We start from the raw sequence: 24,171 nt of genomic DNA, 5'->3' as shown, positions 1-24,171 counted from the left end.
GGCCATACCATGTGGAAACTGATGAGAATTCAGAACACAGTACCTCTCAGTATCAAGCCCAAAGTTAGTGACTTTGGTGAGGCCTCATCTGGAGTACTGTGTCCAGTTTTGGGCCCCACACTACAAGAAGGATGTGGATAAATTGGAGAGAGTCCAGCAAAGGGCAACCAAAATGATTAGGGGTCTGGAACACATGACTTATAGGAGAGGCTGAGGGAACTGGGATTGTTTAGTCTGCAGAAGAGAAGAATGAGGGGGGATTTGATAGCTGCTTTCAACTACTTGAGAGGTGGTTCCAGAGAGGATGGTTCTAGACTATTCTCAGTGGTAGAAGAGGACAGGACAAGGAGTAATGGTCTGAAGTTGCAGTGGGGGAGGTTTAGGTTGGATATTAGGAAAAACTTTTTCACTAGGAGGGTGGTGAAACACTGGAATGCGTTACCTAGGGAGGTGGTAGAATCTCCTTCCTTAGAAGTTTTTAAGGTCAGGCTTGACAAAGCCGTGGCTGGGATGATTTAATTGGGGATTGGTCCTGCTTTGAGCAGGGGGTTGGACTAGATGACCTCCTGAGGTCCCTTCCAACCCTGATATTCTATGATTCTATGACTTGGGTGCATTGTATTTTATATTTGTTTCCTTGGCAATGGATCAGGAGAGAAGTGAACAGTAGTTGAAAGAAGCAAGACATTAGGAAGGACAGGAAGGAGGTGAGCAAGTAAGCCTGGCACAATGGAGCTGTGAATATACTCCCAGCAGACGGTGGTAGTATGAAACACAGTGGAATATGGTTCCTAGCATCTTATGACCCATCTTCTCCTATCCAGAAATCTGATCCAGGCAGGTTCCTGTGCAGGATGGAGCCCCAGTGACTTCATTAGGACTATGTACGGTGTAAGGTCTATCTGTGTGAGGCAGACTGTGGAGTTAGCACAAGCCCTTAATACAAGGGAGTGTAAAGATAAAGCTTTCAGTCTCTCGAGATGTCGTAATGTCACTCATTCTTGTTGCTGAAAGAGTCCCAGGGTAGACAAGACATGAATTTCCAACATGATTACAAACAAGACGGCGTGTGGGGGTGGGAGGAACCCTTAACAAAATGCAGGCCTTTTCTTTATAAATCATAAAGGAACAAATCAGAATAAAAATATACATGCTGTGGTGGAATTAGCCGATAGAGCTATGGGGTGATAGGGACTCTAGGGTGGAGTGGGAGGCATTTAGTGAGAGGATCTCGACTTTGCATATTGAGTTTTTCAGTATAGAAAAATGGAGATCTGGGTGCTAGAGACTTTAGTGATAAATATGTTTGTGAAATGCTGGGATTGTCTAAGTATAGCATTGTATCCTTCCACCAAAACATCCCTTCTGCCCCTCCCCCACAGTACCCCCACCACCCGGCCTCCCCCAATCCCTTCAACATCCCCTCCCCCCATGGCAACCCCCCAATATCCCCCTCCTGCAACATCCTCCTCCCCCCACAGCAACCCCCAATATCCCCCCGCAACATCCCCTTCCCCCCACAGCAACCACCCAATATTCCCCCACAGCAACCCCCAATATCCCCCTCCTGCAACATCCCTTTCCCCCCACAGCAACCCCAATATCCCCCTCCCCCACAGCAACCCCCCAATATCCCCCTCCTGCAACATCTCCCTCCCCCCACAGCAACCCCCCAATATCCCCCTCCTGCAACATCCCCCTCCCCCCACAGCAACCCCCCAATATCCCCCTCCCCCACAGCAACCCCCAATAAGCCCCCACAGCAACCCCCAATATCCCCCTCCTGCAACATCCCCCTCCCCCCACAGCAACCCCCCAATATCCCCCTCCCCCACAGCAACCCCCAAAATCCCCCCGCAACATCCCCCTCCCCCACAGCAACCCCCAATATCCCCCCGCAACATCCCCTTCCCCCCACAGCAACCACCCAATATTCCCCCACAGCAACCCCCAATATCCCCCTCCTGCAACATCCCTTTCCCCCCACAGCAACCTCAATATCCCCCTCCCCCACAGCAACCCCCCAATATCCCCCTCCTGCAACATCCCTTTCCCCCCACAGCAACCCCAATATCCCCCTCCCCCACAGCAACCCCCCAATATCCCCCTCCTGCAACATCTCCCTCCCCCCACAGCAACCCCCCAATATCCCCCTCCTGCAACATCCCCCTCCCCCCACAGCAACCCCCCAATATCCCCCTCCTGCAACATCCCCCTCCCCCCACAGCAACCCCCCAATATCCCCCTCCCCCACAGCAACCCCCAATATCCCCCCGCAACATCCCCCTCCCCCACAGCAACCCCCAATATCCCCCTCCTGCAACATCCGCCTCCCCCACAGCAACCCCCAATAATACACCTCTCCCACACAGCAACGTCCCCAAACACCTCCCACCGCGCCCCGCCCAGCAGTCCCCCGAGTCCTCCAGTGCATACGAGACGGGCGAGACAGAGCGGCTACAGCTCCGGCCCGCGGCAGCGGGCGGAAGTGCGTAGCCCGCCGAGCCGGACCCGGAAGTGGTGGGTGGCGCGCGCGGAGGGGCCGCTGCGGGCACCGAGCGGAGCGGGGCGGCTCGGGGCCGGGGGGGAAGATGCCAGTGGCGGTGATGGCGGACACCTCCTTCAGCTTCAAGAAGCTGCTGGAGCAGTGCGAGACCCAGGAGCTGGAGGTAGCGGGGCGGGCGCCGGGGCTCGCCGCACGCGGGCAGGGGCAGGGGCGCCGCGAGAGACCGGTGGCCGCAGGGGCGGGCAGAGGGCGCGGCGGGGTGACGGTGACCAGTGGCCGCCTGCAGAGGTCGGCGCTGCTGCTGCGGCTGCTGGTGAACCCCCCCCCCCCCGCCGCCCCCGCGGCTCAGCCCGGGGGCCACCGCCTCCCGGGGAGCCGCTCAGCCCGCTTCTGCCCGCGCTGGGACTCGGGGGAGCGGGGGCTGCCGCCGGCCCGCTGAGGGACCTCGCGCGACTCGCGTTCCCTCCCTGCCGTTCCCTCCTGGTGCCCCCCGTCTCGCCTCTTTAGTGTGGACCTTTTCAGCGGAGTGCCCCAAGGGTCGGTCCTGGGGCCGGTTTTGTTCAATATCTTCATAAATGATCTGGAGGATGGTGTGGATTGCACTCTCAGCAAATTTGCGGATGATACTAAACTGGGAGGAGTGGTAGATACGCTGGAGGGGAGGGATAGGATACAGAAGGACCTAGACAAATTGGAGGATTGGGCCAAAAGAAATCTGATGAGGTTCAGTAAGGATAAGTGCAGGGTCCTGCACTTAGGACGGAAGAACCCAATGCACAGCTACAGACTAGGGGCCGAATGGCTAGGCAGCAGTTCTGCGGAAAAGGACCTAGGGGTGACAGTGGACGAGAAGCTGGATATGAGTCAGCAGTGTGCCCTTGTTGCCAAGAAGGCCAATGGCATTTTGGGATGTATAAGTAGGGGCATAGCGAGCAGATCGAGGGACGTGATCGTCCCCCTCTATTCGACATTGGTGAGGCCTCATCTGGAGTACTGTGTCCAGTTTTGGGCCCCACACTTCAAGAAGGATGTGGATAAATTGGAGAGAGTCCAGCGAAGGGCAACAAAAATGATGAGGGGTCTGGAACACATGAGTTATGAGGAGAGGCTGAGGGAGCTGGGATTGTTTAGCCTGCAGAAGAGAAGAATGAGGGGGGATTTGATAGCTGCTTTCAACTACCTGAAAGGGGGTTCCAAAGAGGATGGCTTTAGACTGTTCTCAATGGTATCAGATGACAGAACGAGGAGTAATGGTCTCAAGTTGCAGTGGGGGAGGTTTAGATTGGATATTAGGAAAAACTTTTTCACTAAGAGGGTGGTGAAACACTGGAATGCGTTACCTAGGGAGGTGGTAGAATCTCCTTCCTTAGAGGTTTTTAAGGTCAGGCTTGACAAAGCCCTGGCTGGGATGATTTAACTGGGAATTGGTCCTGCTTTGAGCAGGGGGTTGGACTAGATGACCTTCTGGGGTCCCTTCCAACCCTGATATTCTATGATTCTATGATTCAGAGCCCCGACTGTCCCTGGCTACGCGCGCGTGTGTGTGCGCACCCACGTTGGTGCCCCATCATCCTCGGCACTATCTCAGCTGGGCCTTCTCTCCATTACCATAATCCTGCGAACAATAGTAGTTCCTCCCAGGGTTTAATACCTGGGCCCTTAGAGGAGAAATCTTCTGTAGCTTTCTGCTAGAAAGCCTCTAATAAACTTGAAGCTTTCTCCTAAACTGGCTGCTTAGAAGAAGGAATATTCTTTTCTTTTTCCTCACATCCCAGAGCCCACTGGCTACAGCAAAGTGGTCTCCACTAATATACCCCCCCCCCGCCTGTTTTTTGGGGTCCTACTCAGTACCTGTTTTTTGCTTGTCTGCAACCATGTGAGTATCTTGTCAGTTTCACTTCTGCACAGTAACCTTCTGAATAGCAGCAGTGGAGGCTGGAGAAGGCTGGCCAACTTAGTTCTACTGCACCTTGAGAAAGCTCTGTGGCATCTCCTCCAAGGTCCCTGATGTTGGGAGCAGGGAGTTGCTGGAGCTTAGTGAGCTCTTGGGAGCTGTTACAAGCCAGCATAAATTTTAGAGGAACCTCAAGGCAGCTGTAAGTTATCCTAGCATCAGATCTAGGGACATACCACTTTCCTCCTGCACTTTGAGCAGAACACTGCAACTAGTTCTCAGTCTCAGTGTATTTCAGTAGATGAGTTTGTTAAAGCCCTTTAACCAAATCAAGTAGCTGTGCAACTATCTGCGTACATGTGCTTGCTGCATTGTCCTTATATGCACAGCACAACTGAAAGTCTAACAGAATTTTCATGTGTAATGAGTTCTATATTTTCAAATTTGTAACTTAGTTTTAAAACCTTTTTCTTTTTTTCAAACTCAGCAGAGTGTATGCTGCTTATATAGTACGTGTCAAGTTTGAAGTTGCAAAGCTTGACTGGTGTGGAGTCAGTAAATAAGGAAGTGTTATTTTCTCTTCATAACACAAGAAGTGGGGTCACCAAATGAAATTAATAGGCAGCAGGTTTAAAACAAATAAAAGGAAGTATTTGTCACACAATGCACAGACAGCCTCTGGAACTCCTTACCAGAGGATGTTGTGAAGGCCAAGACTGTAACAAGGTTCAAAAAAGAACTAGATAAATTCATGGAGGATAAGTCCATCAATGGCTATTAGCCAGGATGGGTAGGCATGGTGTCCCGAGCCTCTGTTTGTCAGAAGCTTGGAATGGGTGACAGGCGATGGATCACTGGATGTTTACCTGTTCTGTTCATTCCCTCTGAGGCACCTGGCATTGGCCACTGTTGGAAGATAGGCTACTGGGCTAGATGGACCTTTGGTCTGATTCAGTATGGCTGTTTTTATGTTCTTGTTCTCAGCTGGTAATCGGGGGGGGGGGGGGGGGGGGGAATGTACATTCATCTCCAAAATGGCCAAAGGAATTTTGCTTAGCCTTTGTTTAAAAAGAAACAAAACTTTCATGCAGAGACCAAGTATAGTAAGGTTCTGCCTAGAAACTAAAGGACTTGGAATGTCATGAATGAACACCTGGAGATGGGGCTTGGGTGGGAACTGTCTGGATCCTGAAGTATAGTGGCTGCTGCTAATGTCAGTGTTCTAATTGATGCTCATGTAACGAAAGACCTTATTGTAATATACCCATGCTGGGGAACAGGATTAAGGTTTCTGACTTGTTGGAATTAAAATGTTGACCTTAATATTGATGTAATCTTTTATATAATTTATAACAAAGCCAAACTGGCTGTGAACAGATGTGCGCACTCTCTGATGTGGAAACTAGCTAATCTTATGTGAAATGTTAAATTATGGATTCTCTCCTGTTGGAATCAGAGATATTTAGTAAAAAAATTACTTCAATTTCCCTTCTTAACTGTTTAAGATGTATAATCCAATTAAGTGACTTGGATTTGTTTTTTAAGGCCCCTGGAGGAATTGCAACACCCCCAGTTTATGGTCAGCTTCTAGCGCTATACCTGCTGCACAATGACATGTAAGTAGCTGTTACTGTCACCCTAAAAATTTAAAATACGTACAGGAATTCAGTATCATAATTAGAACTTGACCTAAACTTGACAGAACTGTTTAAAAACTGTTGTGTGTTAATTATCCAGTGCACTGGGCACAAGTATTTGAAAACAGCAGCAAATGTACAGATAAACTAATGATCTTATGATTCTCTTCTTCCTTTCCAGCTTGTCAAGAATAATAAATGCTATTTCCCTGTAAAGTTTTTTTTTCTTCTCTCACCTGCCCCTTCTTGAAAGCCTGGGAAAACAGATGGGTCTTACAGTGTTCAGCTTACTCAGCTCTGGTGGCTCATGGCTGGTAGCTTTCCAGAGTCAGTGGCCACGTCTCTGCTGAAATGTCTTGTCTTCATATTCTTTGCAATTAAACCAGAGGGCTTATCTTCTCAAGTACCATAGCCATGGTTTCATGCAAGGAGAGTGTCAGTTTTTCAAGCAGACATTATCCAATCCAGTTACTTTGCCAGCTGGTGCAGATCAGGAAGCACAGCTTGTAATTTACCTCCTTCTGGGAGAGACTGTATTCAGCACTAGCTGAAGCTTCCAAATAGTCTTCCAGCGTAGCCCAATGTAGTGTGAATACTGTGATCTGTTCTGGAGATGACGGTGGGAAACTGGCACGGTCCACGTAATGAAGAAAAGGTCTCAACCTTCTAGACCAGCGCTACTCAAAGTGGTGGTCCGTGGACTGGTGCCGGTCCACGAGCCATCAGCTGCCAGTCCGTGCACACACTGGGAAAAAAAAATTGCCGGTCCCCCACATCGGATAGCTTGAGAAGCACTGTTCTAGACAACCATGGATGGAAAAAACATTTTTGGCCACTATTGGCTACCTAAATATTAGAGGCCATTGAAGCAAATGAGATTCCCCCACAGACTGCAAAGCTGTATTGCAACTGGTAGACAATCATAGAAGCTGAAAACCTCTAACTAGTTCTTCTGATTGGGCATCAAAACAATCATCAGTTACTTTTAATCTTGTCTGTAATGCCAACCAGCTCTCCCTAATTCAAGTCTCAATCTGGTAAACACCGGGTAAATTGCTTAATCGTAGTCTGAAATTTAAAAGACCATATTGAGATTGGACCTATTGAGATTGGTTACATTTCAATCATATTTAACACTTTCTTACTGCTGCTGTAAAATCCTGTAAGCTTTTTCAAATGAGCCACAATATAGATAAAATCCATAAGTCTTTGCTTCTCAGCCTTACAGTATGTGCATATGCTGTGTCACTATATTGATATGCATTGTTCTTGAGGGTGTATAAGAACTATCAGGAATAATTCTGCTTTCAGGCTTCTGAAAGCATGGGTCACATATGCAGTTTTTAGCGTTTTAAGAAGTCAGTATCTACCCATGGATACCACAGAGTGATAACAGAAATTGCAATATTTCTCTTTACTTACAATGGAAGGTCAGAGAAATATCCAGCCATTGTGTTTACTGTGTGGCTAAATGGTGATATTGGTATTTTGGCTGCTCATAGGAGAGGAGGGATCGGCACAAACTTTCCGGTTAATGGGCTTGTCAGTTTTAAGTGGGCACTCTAAAGATAAGGAACAACCTTTCCCTATATTACTAAATAGCATCTTGGATTATTTAGGCTGAGCATTTTACCTCTTATTTACTTCTTGCTACTTGCATTTCACTAGGCTGAATAATGAACATAGACTTCAGTTTCTCTTTGGTGTTATCACGTGCTGCTGTTTGTGTTCACAATATTGCAGGGGAATGTTTTCATTAAACTTCAATGTCACGACGTTCTGAACACAGGCTTGCAATATGTCCTCTTATTGCATCTATTTCAAAATTACTTGCATAGTTGAATTTTTGTATCTCCCTTGATATAAAGCCATTTTACTGCAGATTTTTAAGCATTAAGATGACGTGTATAGCATAAATCAGTGTGTGATGCTATTAAATGCTTGATTTGTTCACCCCATTAAGTGTAGCACTTACATCAGAAGACATCTTTAATATCACTGTCTTTTCGTAGGTTTCTAGCAGTAATTATCTGATGAATATAATTGTTAAAAATATTTTTAACTGATCTTTATTTTGTTTATTAGGAATAATGCACGATATCTTTGGAAAAGAATTCCTCCTGCTATTAAATCTGTAAGTACTCCCTTCAGTACAGTTTAAGACTGGAGATGGTACTGTGCTCTATTCTACATGTTTAGAGATAAGGGTTTTTCCAATATGTGGCATTTAAAATAAATCTTCACTTTTAGTCGGAGCTATGTGGTTGATGACTGGTCCAGGTTCAAAGTTTTGAGCTCTTCAACCCCTTTGCCAGCAGATGGCACTGACCAGGCATGCCAGCCTGTTCCCTTTACTGATAGGTATCATCTGCATCTGTCTGCTCCTGCAAAATGCTCTCTTATTCTGTCTCTTTTGCTACCAAAATAATGAGCCTTTCAGGCCACCTCCTCAAAATACATTGGAGTTCAGCAAATCAGCAATAGTTGTTGCTGGAAACCTAGTTCCTCACGACAAAAATGGCCATCAGCAGAAAGAAGGCAAAGGACCCATTCTGAGTACTTCCAGATACCCAAAATCAGGCAGATACATCCTGCAGTTGATTCACAACCTCAGCCAACTTTTCAAAAGGTCAAAATGGTGTCTGGGAACACTTCTGTCACTGTTGGAAAGAGGAGGCTGATAACGTCACTGGATCTTATTTATAGTTATATTTACATGTGAATGTATCCCCTTATTGGCATGAATTTCAGAAGGTTCTGTCTGACTCTCCACCTGGGCTTTAGGAGACACTACAGTGTTCAGTGTAAATTACTATTCTCCCTATGATACACTGGAATGCAGTAGAATCCTAAAAGACGCATCTCAGAAGAAAGCTTTTTTTCTTCCTCCTTGCACCTCTTGGTATAATGGATAGAGGACTGAAAATAAAAGAGCCAGCAGGTATAGCAGGAACCAGACTCCACATTTTGCGTCTCATAGCTACAGTGATGTCTAACTACCAGAAACAATAGAATGCTTCCATATGAGGCACTCTCCAAGATATCTGAGATATGTGGCCACAAGCCAGACTAATCCATCATTCCAAAGTATGATTTAATGAATTCCAGTGGCTGGGTTTCCAGATTACAAGTGAATACTGAAAGCTTTGTGTTGAACTACTGAATCCATAACAAGAACAGGAGGACTTGTGGCACCCTAGAGACTAACAAATTTATTAGAGCATAAGCTTTCGTGGGCGACAGCCAACTTCCTCGGAGGCATAGAATGGAACATACAGTAAGATATATATATATATATATATATATATATATATATATATACACACACACACAGAGAAGGTGTTCACCACCTTCTGTGTGTGTGTGTGTGTGTGTATATATATATATATCTTCTTACTATATGTTCCATTCTATGCCTCCGATGAAGTGGGCTGTAGCCATGAAAGCTTATGCTCTAATAAATTTGTTAGTCTCTAGGGTGCCACAAGCACTCCTGTTCTTTTTGCGGATACAGACTAACACGGCTGCCACACTGAATCCATAGTGTAGGTTTACTGTAATGCCCTGCTTGAATTAGAACCACCTTTTGAGAAGTCAGGTCTCTAATACCAAAAGTGCTTGCCTGTTTGTAGGATTTTTCTTTAGGATTTGGGTTTCTAAAGAGACAGTTGGGGACAGAAAGCTTTACATGAGGAAGTAGCACTGCAGTCCTCTGCCAAGAAGTCCTTGAGGTCTGAGACTGGGTAATAAATCCTTAGATACCTCTGAAAACCAATTTCCTAGTAGTGAAGGAAAGGTCAGTCAGGCTCAGCCATTTGATAATAAAAGTCAACTAGTGGTCTCAGTAATATTGCTGGGTCAAACCTTTTTTTGTATCACACTTGCGACATAACTTGCCACACTTAGTAACTCCTCATTAACAGTAATTGTCACAGCAGCTTTTGCATCCTCTGACAAAACTCATAGGAGGTGATTTCCATGATCCTCATGCCCTTTTGTGGTTTGAAACAGAATTGACCTGTCCAACAGGAATGAGAATCAGATTCACCTTTCATGCTGGAGGTCTTTCCTCTTCTTATCACCCAGACTGCTGCCTATTTCTATTCTAATATGTAATTATTAGTGACATGTTGCTCTGGAGACTAGTTAGCAAGATCCACTTTCTTGGCTACGTAGAAGAATCTCTATTAATTGCTTCTTGTATTTATACAGCTGGTTTCTAACTTGTCCACCTGATTGCTTTCTGTCTATATTTGTTAGCATATTTATCTGTTTGTACCCTTAATCATCCAAAATTAGTCCACTTTTAAAAAGTGTGGTATAATTGTGATGTGTGTGTTTCTTGCTCCCTTCTGCACCACATTTTTTGGATGGTGACGGGGGTGTAGAAAGATGGAATAAGCAAATAACACACTTTACTGTGTGGTGCTTGTCTTTTGAAGCGTTACCTGCTTTGTCAGTGTAAAAAAAAAATTGGAATTGTTTGAACTGGATCATCACTCTTATACCGGTATCAGTGACATATGTGGTACCATACTGTCTGACTCTTAATATCAGGATTATTGTGGTATTTCATTCTAATTGTTGTTGTGATGCCTACTTATTCAGAGAGGGAAAAAATATACTTCCAGCAAAATGCAATTAGTAGTGGAGTGGTCATGGCAGAGAATAATACATATGTTCTGTTTTGATTGCTTGGTTGCTTTGTCACTGTAGGCAAATTCTGAACTTGGTGGAATTTGGTCAGTAGGACAAAGAATTTGGCAGAGAGACTTTCCAGGAATCTACACAACAATCGGCGCACATCAGTGGTCTGAGACTATTCAGCCAATCATGGAAGCACTTAGAGGTACAAAAATACTTGTTAATTTTTTAAACACAGATTAAGGGCAGAGAAGTTTAATTTGAATTTGTTTTGTTGGCCATATTGGACTATATGCTACCATTAACCCTTGCTCAAGACTCACTGTGCAGTTCTAGGAGGTTGTATTTTGGCTTGGATTTTTAGTGTATGCTAACTTGCTGTCAGAACAATTTTGCTTAGATTGTGTATTCCTTGGCGCAAGGACATTCAGCCAGGCACTTTGACAGTTCTTGATAAATAGAAATATGCTTTCTGGAGTAACTGAGCAAATACCCAGGTGTTTTTGTTTTTGTTTAAATAGAGCAGTAAATATTGAAAAATCTGAATTTTGAAGAAATTTCTTTACCCATATAAGTTATTTATGAAACCAATATGTTTTGTACTCTCAAAATATTCTATCAATCTGTTTATACTACTGATTTAAAATTTCATTCGAAAACAAAATTAGGCCCTGATCCTGCAGTGTGTGCTGTGCAAGTAAAACCTTTGCTCATGTAGAACTCATTGCAGTGCTGGGCCAAATTGTGTTTACAAATGAAATATTAATTAGTACTGTAAACAGATGAATAAAATATTTTGAGTGTACAAAAGCTACTGGTTTCATAAATAACTCACTTGTGGAAAGAAATGTCTTCAAAATGTTCAAGATTCAATAAGTCTGTGGGCTTCATTGTTTTGGGAATATACTATTCTTGACAGGTTTCAGAGTAGCAGCCGTGTTAGTCTGTATTCCCAAAAAGAAAAGGAGTACTTGTGGCACCTTAGAGACCTGCATGAAAAACCCCCAAGCTTATTTTTACCGGCTTAGGTTAAAACTTCCCCAAGGTACAAACTATTTTACCTTTTGCCCCTGGATTTATTGCTGCCACTACCAAGTGTCTAACAAATATATAACGGAAAGAGCCCTCTTGGAGACGTTTTTCCCCCCAAAATCCTCCCAAACCCTACATCCCCTTTCCTGGGGAAGGCTTGATAAAAATCCTCACCAATTTGCATAGGTGAACACAGACCCAAACCCTTGGATCTTAAGAACAATGAAAAAGTAATCCGGTTCTTAGAAGAAGAATTTTAATAGAAGAAAAAGTAAATGAATCACCTCTGTAAAATCAGGATGGTAAATACCTTACAGGGTAATTAGATTCAAAACATAGAGACTCCCTCTAGGAAAAACCTTAGGTTGCAAAAAGACACAAAAACAGGAATATACATTCCATTCAGCACAACTTATTTTATCAGCCATTTAAACAAAACAGAATCTAACGCATATCTAACTAGATTGCTTATTAGCCCTTTACAGGAGTTCTGACCTGCATTCCTGCTCTGGTCCCGGCAAAAGCAACACATAGACAGAGAGAACCCTTTGTTTCCAGGCAAATAGACAGAAAACCCCTCTAGTTGCTCTCAGGTTAAAAAAAAAAAAAACCTTCTTCAGGTCTATGAAGACCAGTGAATTTCCCTGCAGGAGGTTAACTACCCTGCCTTTAGGTAGAGAAAACTCCCGCTCACAAAAGACAATTCCCTTTTGTCTCTGCTCTGGCCCCCAAGCAGACACAAAAAAACCTCTTAACTGCTTTCAGCTTAAAACCTGCTTTCCAGCAGCCCAAGGGAAAAAAAATTTCCTTTTAAAATCTGTGCTTCTGTTTCAGAAAAACTCAAAATTTGTTAGTCTCCAAGGTGCCACAAGTACTCCTTTTCTTATTACTTCTTGAATATCCCTCTCACTCGGGGGTGGCCAAAGGAGCCAGAATTTACCTAAAAAGAAAAGGAGTACTTGTGGCACCTTAGAGACTAACCAATTTATTTGAGCATAAGCTTTCGTGAGCTACAGCTCACTTCATCAGATGCATGCTGTGGAAACTGCAGAGGACATTATATACACAGAGACCATGAAACAATACCTCCTCCCACCCCACTGTCCTGCTGGTAATAGCTTATCTAAAGTGACCACTCTCCTTACAATGTGTATGAAAATCAAGGTGGGCCATTTCCAGGACAAACCCAGGTTTTCTCCCCCCCCCATCCCCCCCCCAAAAAAAACCCACACACAAACTCACTCTCCTGCTGGTAATAGCTCATCCAAAGTGACCACTCTCCCTACAATGTGCATGATAATCAAGGTGGGCCATTTCCAGCACAAACCCAGGTTTTCTCACCTTCCCCCCCCCCCCCCCCCAAAAAAAAAAAAACAAACCCCACACACAAACTCACTCTCCTGCTGGTAATAGCTCATCCAAAGTGACCACTCTCCTTACAATGTGCATGATAATCAAGGTGGGCCATTTTCAGCACAAATACAGGTCCCCCCCCTTCCCCCCCCCCCCCACAAACTCGCTCTCCTGCTGGTTATAGCTCATCCAAACTGACCACTCTCCTTACAATGTGTATGATTATCAAGGTGGGCCATTTCCAGCATAAATCCAAGTTTAACCAGAACGTCTGGGGGGGGGGGGTAGGAAAAAACAAGGGGAAATAGGCTACCTTGCATAATGACTTAGACACTCCCAGTATCTATTTAAGCCTGAATTAATAGTATCCAATTTGCAAATGAATTCCAATTCAGCAGTTTCTCACTGGAGTCTGGATTTGAAGTTTTTTTGTTGTAAGATAGCGACCTTCATGTCTGTAATTGCGTGACCAGAGAGATTGAAGTGTTCTCCGACTGGTTTATGAATGTTATAACTGGTTAAACTTGGATTTATGCTGGAAATGGCCCACCTTGATAATCATACACATTGTAAGGAGAGTGGTCAGTTTGGATGAGCTGTTACCAGCAGGAGAGTGAGTTTGTGTGTGTATGGGGATGGGGGGGTGAGAAAACCTGGATTTGTGCTGGAAATGGCCCACCTTGATTTTCATACACATTGTAAGGAGAGTGGTCACTTTGGATAAGCTATTACCAGCAGGACAGTGGGATGGGAGGAGGTATTGTTTCATGGTCTCTGTGTATATAATGTCTTCTGCAGTTTCCACAGTATGCATCCGATGAAGTGAGCTGTAGCTCACGAAAGCTTATGCTCAAATAAATTGGTTAGTCTCTAAGGTGCCACAAGTACTCCTTTTCTTTTTGCGAATACAGACTAACACGGCTGTTACTCTGAAACCAGAATTTACCTAGGTACATTGCCAAAGAGCCACAGTAATATGTCAGCAGCCCCCCATCAGCTCCTCTGCACCTGCCAGCAGCCCTGCTGATCAGCACCTCTCCCTCCTTCCCCATGCCTCCTGCGGCATGCAGGAGGCTCTGGGGGGAGGGGGAGGAGCGAGGGTATAGTAGGCTCAGGGACGGGGGCAGGAAGGAGTGGGGGGGCCTTGGGGGAAGGGGTGAAGTAGGGGCAGGGCCTGTGGCAGAGTCAGGGGTTGAGCAGTGAGCGCGTGCACACACACACCCCCAGGCACACTGGAAAGTTGTCGGCTGTAGCTCCAGCCCTGGAGTTGGTGCCTATGCAAGGAGCCGCACATTGACTTCTGAAGAGTCGCATGTGGATCTGGAGCCACAGGTTGGCCACCCGTGATCTAACTGAATAATTGAAATTTATACAGAGGGTATCACAACCACATTGTGTTGAAGGGATATTTCCAACTTGTTAAGAATAAAAATCAACCTTGAAGATTGTCCCATAGCCTTCAGAGATCTTAACTGACGGATTTCAAATATGAAGCTCCAATATAAAACCTTTACAGGAACACATCAGTTTCAACATTAGATTTAAATGATTTCTTCTAATAAACACCGTGATGTACCATAAATAGAATGATGGGCCTCTTTTGCTTTCACATTATAGTCTAGTTTTAATTGCATATCTGGAATGCTGATGATCAAGCTTCTGATATGACACACCTTTCAAAATAAGTCCCTCTTATTGGATTCCACAAGCTTGACAATGTCCCTTTAAAATTAGTCTTGCAGCTAGCAGGATTCTAAGGAATCTTACTTGGAGTTTGCCTAACGTAAGCAGTTATGGGCAAAGATTCTACTTTTTCTTTTTTGAAAATTAAAGACACTTAGTGCAGATGTTTCTGATTGGTAACATCTTGTTTAACACTAATGTACTAATAGCTTTTCACTGCAAGAGGGCACTAGAGTCTGTGAAAATATTTTTTTGCCGGCTATTTCACTATCCCCTCTCAAAACATGAATTCCAGTTCATTCTTTGGGCTAATAAGGAAACAATTTGATGTAGTGTTACTTTGGAGCCATATTGGGATTAAAGCATCATTTAAGACATGAATCTGTCATTTATTTAAACATTTATTATTTATTTTTAATTATTGAATAATTATATTTAAACTGAAATTAGTAATTGACTTTTTAGAATTTTGCAGAAATAAAATTGTATAGCTAATTAGCTATGAACATTTCAGTTTTACTTACAGTAAAATTGGAAGCATTTTAGCACTTTCTGGAGTTACACCAAAATGTTTTAAAATACTAAGATTTTCAGAACATGTTATCCAGATCCTGTCATTCTGAATGAGCCTAGTCCTGGGTTCAAGAGCAAAGTGACTAGACTGTACCTCATGCCCTTTGTGCTTAAATGTTAACTGTTAAGGCACAGGGTTGGGAGTTAGGTGATCTAGGTTCTGTTCCTAGCTCTACCACAGACTTGGGCAAGTTCTTTTAATCTCTTTGCCTCAATGTCTCTATCTGTAAGTCATGCTACTTACTGCTTGCCTCAGGTGTGTTGAAGCTCCACTAATATTTACAAAGCCTCTTTTAAGCTTGCACTCAATGGAACATACTGTGTAAATATAAACTATTAGTATTAAGCACAAGATTTGCAGAAGTGTGGCTCTCCACTGTTATGTGAGGAGACACAAAGCATTTTCAGACTTGCTGTGTGTTTTGAAGACTGAGACAATTGTATCTTTTAAAAATGTGTTCCCCTTAATAGATGCAACTAGGAGACGAGCTTTTGGACTGGTTTCTCAGGCATATACCTCAATAATTGCAGATGATTTTGCAGCCTTTGTTGGACTTCCTGTAGAAGAAGCTGTGAAAGGTAAACTTACTGTTTTACTTTCTAGATTATCTTTGAACAGACAATTTTGTTTTGAGGCTGAGACCAGAATTAAATTGACCAACTAAAGAATCCCATTATAAAATAAAAGGGGTTTAAGAACACTTTCCCTTCCTTACACCAAGTCAAGAAAAGGCCAGAGGGCCCTCTGTATTTAGAAAATTCATCATTGTAGGCCTAACAGATTTTGGTGAAAATGTTTCAAATAAATTGAAGGAAAACTGGAGATAAAGTTGACCTTTATGAAATTTTAATAATGGATTCTTGTACGTTCCTGATTTTTAATGGAGCGCTGTTCGACAGCTTGGGTCTGAAGTCTTGTCTGTAAAAGAAAACCTTTACAAAACCTAAGTAATAGGGTTTCCATTAATGTAAATCTGTTCTTGGAATTTAAATATTTCAAAGCAGTGTTACAATGTGAATATTGCCAACAACTGCTTGTACCAGAGAATCGGAAAGTGATACTGGTTAGAAACCATAGTGACATTTCCTAGTCTGTATTTCACTCATCTTGTCAGATTAAAATAAAGTAAAATTAAAACATAAACGTATACATTAAATAACATTTCAAAAAAAATTCCATTTTAATAATCTAGGAATATCTGTAACATGTGAAGTACATCGTGTGGAGTAGGTTTCACCCTGCTCAGTTCTCTGCTCAATGAGGTCCCACTTCTGCCGCTGCTGCTCTTGTAACTCCTTTTAAGGCAAAGGGATGGGGAGTAGAGGGGTACAGCAAAATAAAGTGGGGGGAGGATCCAAAAATATACGTAAGGTTGAGATTATTATGAAAGCAGATGATTACTGAGAAGGGAAACAGTAAAAGCAAATTGCTTAATTTTTAGGATGGGAAATGTATTTGAGTTCTCCAATTACCACCATTTACTAGGTTAGGATCCACAATAAACCTTCCTCCTTTGAAATAGCGGAGGAATTCCATTTTTCATAAGAGTGTGAGAAGCCCACGCTGCAGGACAAGAAATGAAAGTAAAGCTTTGCATCAGGCCTGACTGAATAAGTCTCAGGATACTATCACTTCTACAAAGGTCATGCATTTGTACAACTAAATGTCTCCAGCAGTGCATCTTGTCATAAGCTCTTTTGAGAAATAAATCTTTAAAAAGTTGGATTGCAGAGTAAAAGTGTATTCAAACATTTTCCAGTAAGTGGGAACTTTGGATTATTTGATACTGGAGTCAAACACACAGGATATCATTTCTCCCTCACCCCTTTCCCTTCAACCTGCCTACCTGTTTCCCTTTAGCTGATCACCGCCTAAATAAACCTAGCGTCTTCCCCTCCCCCCCCACCAACCTCCCCAAAAAGTGGATCTAACATGACACTTGCTGTCATCACTTTGTTCACTTTGCTTATGTGTTCCTACCCTTTCGCTCACACTGTCTCTGTATTGTCTGTTTAGATTGTAAGCTCTTCAGGGGAGGGACTATGTCTGTGTTGTGTTTATACAGCGCCTAGCAAATGGGGTGCTGGTCCATGGCTGAGGCTCATAGGTGCTATGGTAATACATATAATAAATTGTAATAATTGTAATTGTTTCGTTTTATGAATTTTTAAAATGCATTTTCAGGTGTGTTAGAACAAGGATGGCAAGCAGACTCAACAACTCGTATGGTAATGCCTAAAAAGCCAGGTAGGTGGAGCTATTATTCCATGATGCATTTTGGATCTGGCTTGATATTTCTAGTATTGTATCCTTTAGTGTAATTAAAATTATGCCTAATATAATTTGAGTTTGTTTTGTATAGCAAGGGCATCTTGACACAGGAGATTAGGGGAGCGGCTTCACAGAGCTTACTTTTTGCCAATGACATTATGCTGTTCCGTAAAGATAAATACTAACTGGAAAGAGACCTAGGGCTGCATTGTAAGAAAATGGTATACAGATCAGCCAACAAAAGATGGAACACGTGCAGTACTTAATTGAGAGGGACAACAAGAAGCCAGTAAAATTAGTTAGTATGTGCGACAGTTGAAGTACCTCGGTTCAATGTTGAGCCATTCAGAGAATGTGACTTGAATAGTGTTTGGTATAAATGAAGAGAGTTGATGGGAATTCTCTGCAATAAGAGTATGCCAAGTAAACTACAGAGCAAAGTGTGTAAGATCATGATTAGGCCAGCCACGGTGTATGGGTCGGAATTCTGGCCAATAAGGGCGAGAGAACTACTTCTGCTTCATGCTGCTGAAATGAGAATGATCAGGGGAACACTTGTGTAAGACCAGAGCTGGTACATTACGTAATGAAATGGTACAAGCTGGAAGGCAGAAAGTCTCCATTATGGAAAAACTGAGGGAGTATCGACTTAGATGGCCGAGTCCTGTGGGATGATGTGGGTTACATTGGACAGGGAGGGCAAGAGCTAGTAATTGTGGGACAAAGATGACAAGGAAGACCTGGAAAAGGATGGTTCGAAATGCTGAAGGAGGACATGAAAGTTGGTATCAGCTTGGAATATGCTCAAATAAATTGGTTAGTCTCTAAGGTGCCACAAGTACTCCTTTTCTTTTTGCGAATACAGACTAACGGCTGCTACTCTGAAACCCTTCCTTCCTTGGGTGCAGCCCCCAGGCAGGGTACAATGCTGAGAGCACAGGATGAGGTACTGTGCAGCTCTAGTATCCAAGTTTTAGCTACTGCTCTGCACATAGCCTCCCCACCCAGCCTGCAGCATCTCCCCTCCTGTGCGGTCCAGGTGCACAGGCAGGTTTGCAGGGCTGCAGCCCCAGAAGGAAGCACTGGGATGTACTGAGCACAGGCTGCAGGAACGTTTGCAGGGCTGTAGCCAGGAAAGACCCATCCCAGCATCTCCCTTCCTGGCTGCAGCCTAGCAAACCTGCCTGCAACTGGGGTCTCTCTTCCAAAAAATATTGTGAATAAATGGCATGCCATTGCTAATATCCAAATCCCATTAACATTAAACTCAATGGGACGGGACTGGTTCCTGACAAAATGTTGCTGTTAACCAAAAGTTAATACTTACTTCATTTTACACAAAGTAGATTCTATGTTCAGTGTGGACAGTGCTGGGTGTAAAAAAGAAAGCAAACACTTTGTGCAGATCCTTCAAATGTGTAAGGAGGCAGACAGTGGTACGGTGTAGTTCAGCATGATCATGTATTTATGTGTCTGTGTTTTGAGACAAGATTATACACTCCACTACTTTTTTTAAATCGTAATTGTGATACGGTATTGAAAAGATAAAGCAAGTTTTTGCAAACAGCACACTGGGAAATGCTTGTCTTTAACAAAAGTAATGCTAATTAATTTCTATTTATGTAAAAACTTGAGTAAAATTTTGCAAAGAGCAGAGAGTGCTGTTCTAAACTTCTTAAATACTAGTTTTAAACAGCACCGTAAAAACAAGGAAGAGAGGTGATTAGATCTGCCAGAATATATCTTGCTCCTAAAATGTACTGTTACATTTAACGAGCTAGGAAAAAGTCCTACTGTCTTGGGCTCCTGAACAATTAAAATCCTGCTCACCCGAACAAAAAATAATGATTTAATGTGTTCCAGACAAGGTGGTGAAATTCACTTACAGTCCTGGGTGTATTGACTGACCTGAGGTTTGAACACACACCACTTGACTCAGCTGAACAGGCGTATCCTCCATTTTTTCCCCCTGTGATATGATGATGTTTACAGCAAAACAGTTTGCAACCCACACTGTGCTAACTAGTGCATATAACTAAAAGTGCTGCGTGGGGCTGAACTTCCATTGTGAGACAAATGAAATCAGCAGGAGGCCAGTCGTCATTTTCAGTCTGTCATTCACTATGCTTAGGAGTTTAAATGGACCGATATTATACTATACAATAAAAATTTCCATGAAAGAAAATAGTAATAGGTTTGTTTCTAAGGGCTTGTCTTCACTACGGGGGTAAGCTGACCTGAGTTACGCTACTCCAACTACGTGAATAACAGCTGGAATCGACGTAGCTAAGGTCGACTTATCCCGGTGTCTTCACTGTGCTGCTTCGACAGGAGACGCTCTCTGGTCGACTTCCCTTACTCTTCTCAGAGAGCTGGAGTACCAGGTTGACCGGAGCGTGCTCTGCCATCAATTTAGCAGGTCCCGCTTCCTGCTGCATCGATCTCACCATAGTGAAGACCAGCCCTATGGATTATAGAGTTTGACAATTTTGGCTTAGTGCATTAGAACTTTGCATAATGACAGGTTTCAGAGTAGCAGCCGTGTTAGTCTGTATTCGCAAAAAGAAAAGGAGTACTTGTGGCACCTTAGAGACTAACAAATTTATTTGAGCATAAGCTTTCATGAGCTACAGCGCACTTCATCACATCCGATGAAGTGAGCTGTAGCTCACGAAAGCTTATGCTCAAATTTGTTAGTCTCTAAGGTGCCACAAGTACTCCTTTTCTTTTTACATTAGAACTGTATTTTTAGCAGAATGGGTCCCTTAACATTTCCATTGCATTTTTCCTTTAGGGGCACTGGAAGCTTCCTTTAACAGATTTATTCCTTTACCAGGTATTTGCTCATTTTGATTTATTTTAAAAAGTGTAATATAGATAAATACACAATTTGCCTTTATGAAACTCTTATGTGCCCTTTACATACGTAAACAAAACAAGTAGCTAACTCAGAATCACCTTCCCAGCAATGTCAAATGAAACACACAACCTCCAGCAAATCACTCACTGACCAGGCAAAATTAACCCCCTCCTCAGCTTTTCTCTCCCACAGACGTCTGAGTGAGGGTGAGCACTGTAGCATGCCCAGGAACCAGTAAAACCCAGGTTAGTTTAGACCAAGTAGAGAACTGGTTCCAGAATAGAAACACCCTCGGAGAACTGCCAGTCCCCTCTCTTAAATTGAGAAGGATCCAGCTCAAGCATCTCAGTTGTGATTGTCATAAGGAGAGTTACCTCTCAAGTAGGCAAGTCCCAAGTGTTTAAATGGCTTTATAGCCTCTGTATGATGCAAAGAATGTATTATCTTAAACTTTCCTTTAGACAAAAAATTTGAAGTGACTCTTCCAGCTTCTTCCTCCTCATTTTATTTTTTTTAATTAAACTGAAGGCTTCATAATGGATTAAACTGTACAATTTTCATTGGTGATGCTGGCACCTAAAACTCTGTTCTCCATATGATACAACTGAGTATATTCAGAATACATCTGATTTGATGGTTTGATACATGTATTATAGATTCCAAGTGAACTTACATTTAGTGGAGGTTTGTCTTTCCAAGCCAGTGTGAAGTCTCTCATTTAAAAAAACATGCTTTCAAAAAGCAATAGCCTTCTGTTTTCCCCCATCTGGAAGTGGGGTGCTTTGCATATTTGGGGTTGAGGATTCATTTTTTTATACAAAGGCTAGGTGAATATCTCCCCAGTGTACTTTCCCTCAGAGAAGACCTTACAGGAGGAATCACTTCTATATAACACATTGTTTCTCTGCCTTCCCTTTCCTCAGTTTTGACTCCTTGTGTTGTTTTCCTTTCTTCGCACTATTTTTCATTTCTCCTCCTAATTATCTCTTGCCTCTATTCTTGACGGTCCCTTCAGTTTATTCTCATTCTACTCTCCTTTTCTCTTACCCCTAAATTTCATTCTCTGTTTCTCTTAATTTTTCCTTCCATTTTCAGTTATCCTCCTCTCTAACCTGCACTTCACCCTTACCACTAGATAACTCCACATTCTTGTAGAGTTGGTACATGTACTATGGCTGCCTTCTCTTGCCAGCCATCCAGTGCTTTTTCCACCCTGCCTTGATTAGGTATGTCTCACTTTACCTTAGAGACAAAGCTCAGCAGACATGCTCATTATTGCTGCTTCTAGAGCAGAGGTGGCCAAACCCAGCTCACAAACCGGAGGCGGCACTTTACAGTTTGTGGCTCACAGAGCCCCGCCTCCCTTACTCCCTTCTCCACCTACCAGACTGGGATTGGGGGTTGCTCAGGGCTTCTGCCCTGCATCAGGGTGGTGGGGCCTAGGGGCTTCTGCCCTATGGGAAGACGGGTCTCAAGCCTTCAGCTGAAGTCCCAGCTGGTGCACCCTGGAGGGCTGAAGCCCCACGCCCTAGCTGGCACGCCTGGCTCTCGAACTTCTGAAGATTATTGTATGTGGCTGAGAGGGTTAGTAAGTTTGGCCACCCCTGTTCTAGAGGAAGGCAGAATGCAAGCAGACCTATAGGAACTTTACTGTAGGTGAAGATGCTGCAGGAGTCATTTCCAGAGTTCGCAAACAGACATGATGTGCTGGAAACTTGGCAATCCTTCAGTGTATGCCAATAGCTCTTGAGGAATGAAGAGGTCTAGAAGTAGTGATAGATGTATCCTAGCTATTCGTAACTTTTGTTGCAGTTGTGGTGTGTTATGGGCCAAATAAGCAATTCCTTCTCCACAACACAACAAAGAATATATGAGGAGATCGCGAGTAGGAGTGTGAGTCACTCTCGGGCTGATGAGGAAACAATCTGAGGAATTTAGTATGCATTTTTCTTTAATGTCAAGGTTGCTGGGATGGGTGATGTTGGGCTTTGGTTTGCCTCCTTAATTTTATTAATGCTGTGTGTGTTTGTGTTCTTTATAGAACCTGCTACAGTTCCACCAATTCCTAATGAACAACAGTTGGCCAGATTGACTGACTATGTGGCTTTTCTTGAAAATTAATGACCCCAATCCTGTGTTCAAGACAGAACCCGGAAATTCTGTGTACTGGCAGTTCTACTATCTAAAACTTACTTTTTATCCTGTTTGTTGAATGTTGCAGCCTCCCACTACTGGAATATGTTGATAAAATATATATAGTATATATTTTGTTCCTATATGTGTTTTGCCAAAGCAAAGTTAGTAGTTGAAATAGTCCTTAACTCCAATAATATTTATCCATTAGGTACACAACAGTATTACATGTTAAGTTTTATTCTCTTATGACTCTCAGTGGGAAAAGACATATCTCTCCAACTGTACTGATATAGTCTATTGCAAAGCAGCAAGCAGAAGGAAAGAAGAGTTTCCATCAGCAAAGGAGATAAACGTAATCATTAAGTCCTTTGTACTTGTGGCTTTGATGCTTCCATTGCTGGCAGTGGAATACTTACCAGGAAAATCAGTCACAAATGGATTAAGTATAAAGAGGGAAAAGTTATTCTACCTGCATCTGTAAAGGGGAAGCCTTGCAAAGTACAATAAATATTTGGTTGTGAACTATAAGTTACATTAAGTTACAGTAACTATTACTGTACTTTCCTGCAAGATTCCTTCCATTTATGGTGAGATTTTTATAACTGGTTACTCTTGTATCCATCATTGCTTACCTATTTTTGAGTTGTCTTATTTCCCCTAGGGTTAGTTTTGAGTGCTCTATGAAAGCTATTTGTAGGCTGGTGTACTTATTTTTTTTTTTTTTTTTTACCGCAGACTGATATTTTTAATATACCTGGGGCACCTAGAGAATACATTTCAGAAAGTTGCTGTGGGAGTTGGGGGAGGCAAATGTTCACTTCACTTGCTCTGAAAAAGCATTTGGTTTTGGAAGGCTTAACTTTTAAAAGCAGCCACTCTTGGGGCACTCAGACCAATATTTTGCCCTGTAACTTGTTAGAAAGTTATGCCGTGATTCTCAATACTACTCTAAAGCCTGGATCTACTTGTGTCATAGGCTGGTGATGGCTTCACCGGAAGGAGTTTTTTGCCTGCCTTTTTACCTTTCTGGACTGCTCTTTTCATTGGAAAAGAATTTAAAAATTAGATGCCTTTGAATAAAAGAAATCTATGGAGGATGGGCTGGAGTATGCTGCACCATCAGTTCGAGTAGCATACGTCCTGTACTGCTGTATGAATCCTTGAATTCAAAATGAACTTCAGAATTGGAAAGGAAACAACTTACATTCCCTTGCCTGATCCTAATGTTTAAAAAAATGGAATCGGGGCACATAGTGGTGCTTTAAAGGGCAGTGCATGCCTTTACCTTCCTCTCTCCTTTCATTTGGTTTCAACATATTCAGTGGCTTGTCACTTGAAGATGGCAGGTTCCTGTTATCTGTAGTGACATTCTCCCAGTGTGTGCTACCTACTGTACATTCTTTTGTTTTGGGTCCGAGGGAAAGAGGTTCTAAATTGTGCGCTGTTGCTTTTAGACCCCCTTTTACATGTAACCATTTACGTTCAAAAGATTATTTATTTGAAGCCCTTCCAAGTCTTGGATCTCTATAAATATTGATGCAAATATAATTTCAGTGATATTAAAACATGTTTACACTAAGC

The 24,171-nt window shown here is 43.0% G+C and overlaps 1 protein-coding gene across 1 annotated transcript; it reads left to right on the top strand.

The window, feature by feature from the left end:
• Positions 1-2,526: 2,526 nt before the first annotated feature.
• Positions 2,527-24,169, top strand: COPS8 (COP9 signalosome subunit 8). Its single transcript, XM_048869751.2, has 8 exons — positions 2,527-2,669; positions 5,946-6,016; positions 8,123-8,171; positions 10,754-10,886; positions 15,794-15,901; positions 17,508-17,570; positions 20,389-20,430; positions 22,496-24,169. Exons 1-8 carry the CDS (start codon positions 2,592-2,594, stop codon positions 22,573-22,575), a joined length of 624 nt encoding a protein of 207 aa, XP_048725708.1. The 5' UTR covers positions 2,527-2,591; the 3' UTR covers positions 22,576-24,169.
• The last annotated feature ends 2 nt before the right edge of the window (positions 24,170-24,171 follow it).

This window comes from Caretta caretta, chromosome 11, assembly GCF_965140235.1.
Source record: "Caretta caretta isolate rCarCar2 chromosome 11, rCarCar1.hap1, whole genome shotgun sequence".
In the NCBI taxonomy this organism is placed as follows: Eukaryota; Metazoa; Chordata; order Testudines; family Cheloniidae; genus Caretta; species Caretta caretta.
Note: the sequence above shows the minus strand (reverse complement) of the source record. Positions and strands in the feature narration are given on the sequence as shown.

What these genes read in the sequence shown, in the direction of transcription:
- COPS8 (XM_048869751.2), top strand. Translation starts at nt 2,592, where the DNA reads ATGCCAGTGGCGGTGATGGCGGACACCTCCTTCAGCTTCAAGAAGCTG. An exon ending in TGTAGAAGAAGCTGTGAAAG is followed by an intron (nt 15,902 to 17,507) that starts GTAAACTTACTG and finishes ATGCATTTTCAG; the next exon opens with GTGTGTTAGAACAAGGATGG. An exon ending in CAGATTTATTCCTTTACCAG is followed by an intron (nt 20,431 to 22,495) that starts GTATTTGCTCAT and finishes TGTTCTTTATAG; the next exon opens with AACCTGCTACAGTTCCACCA.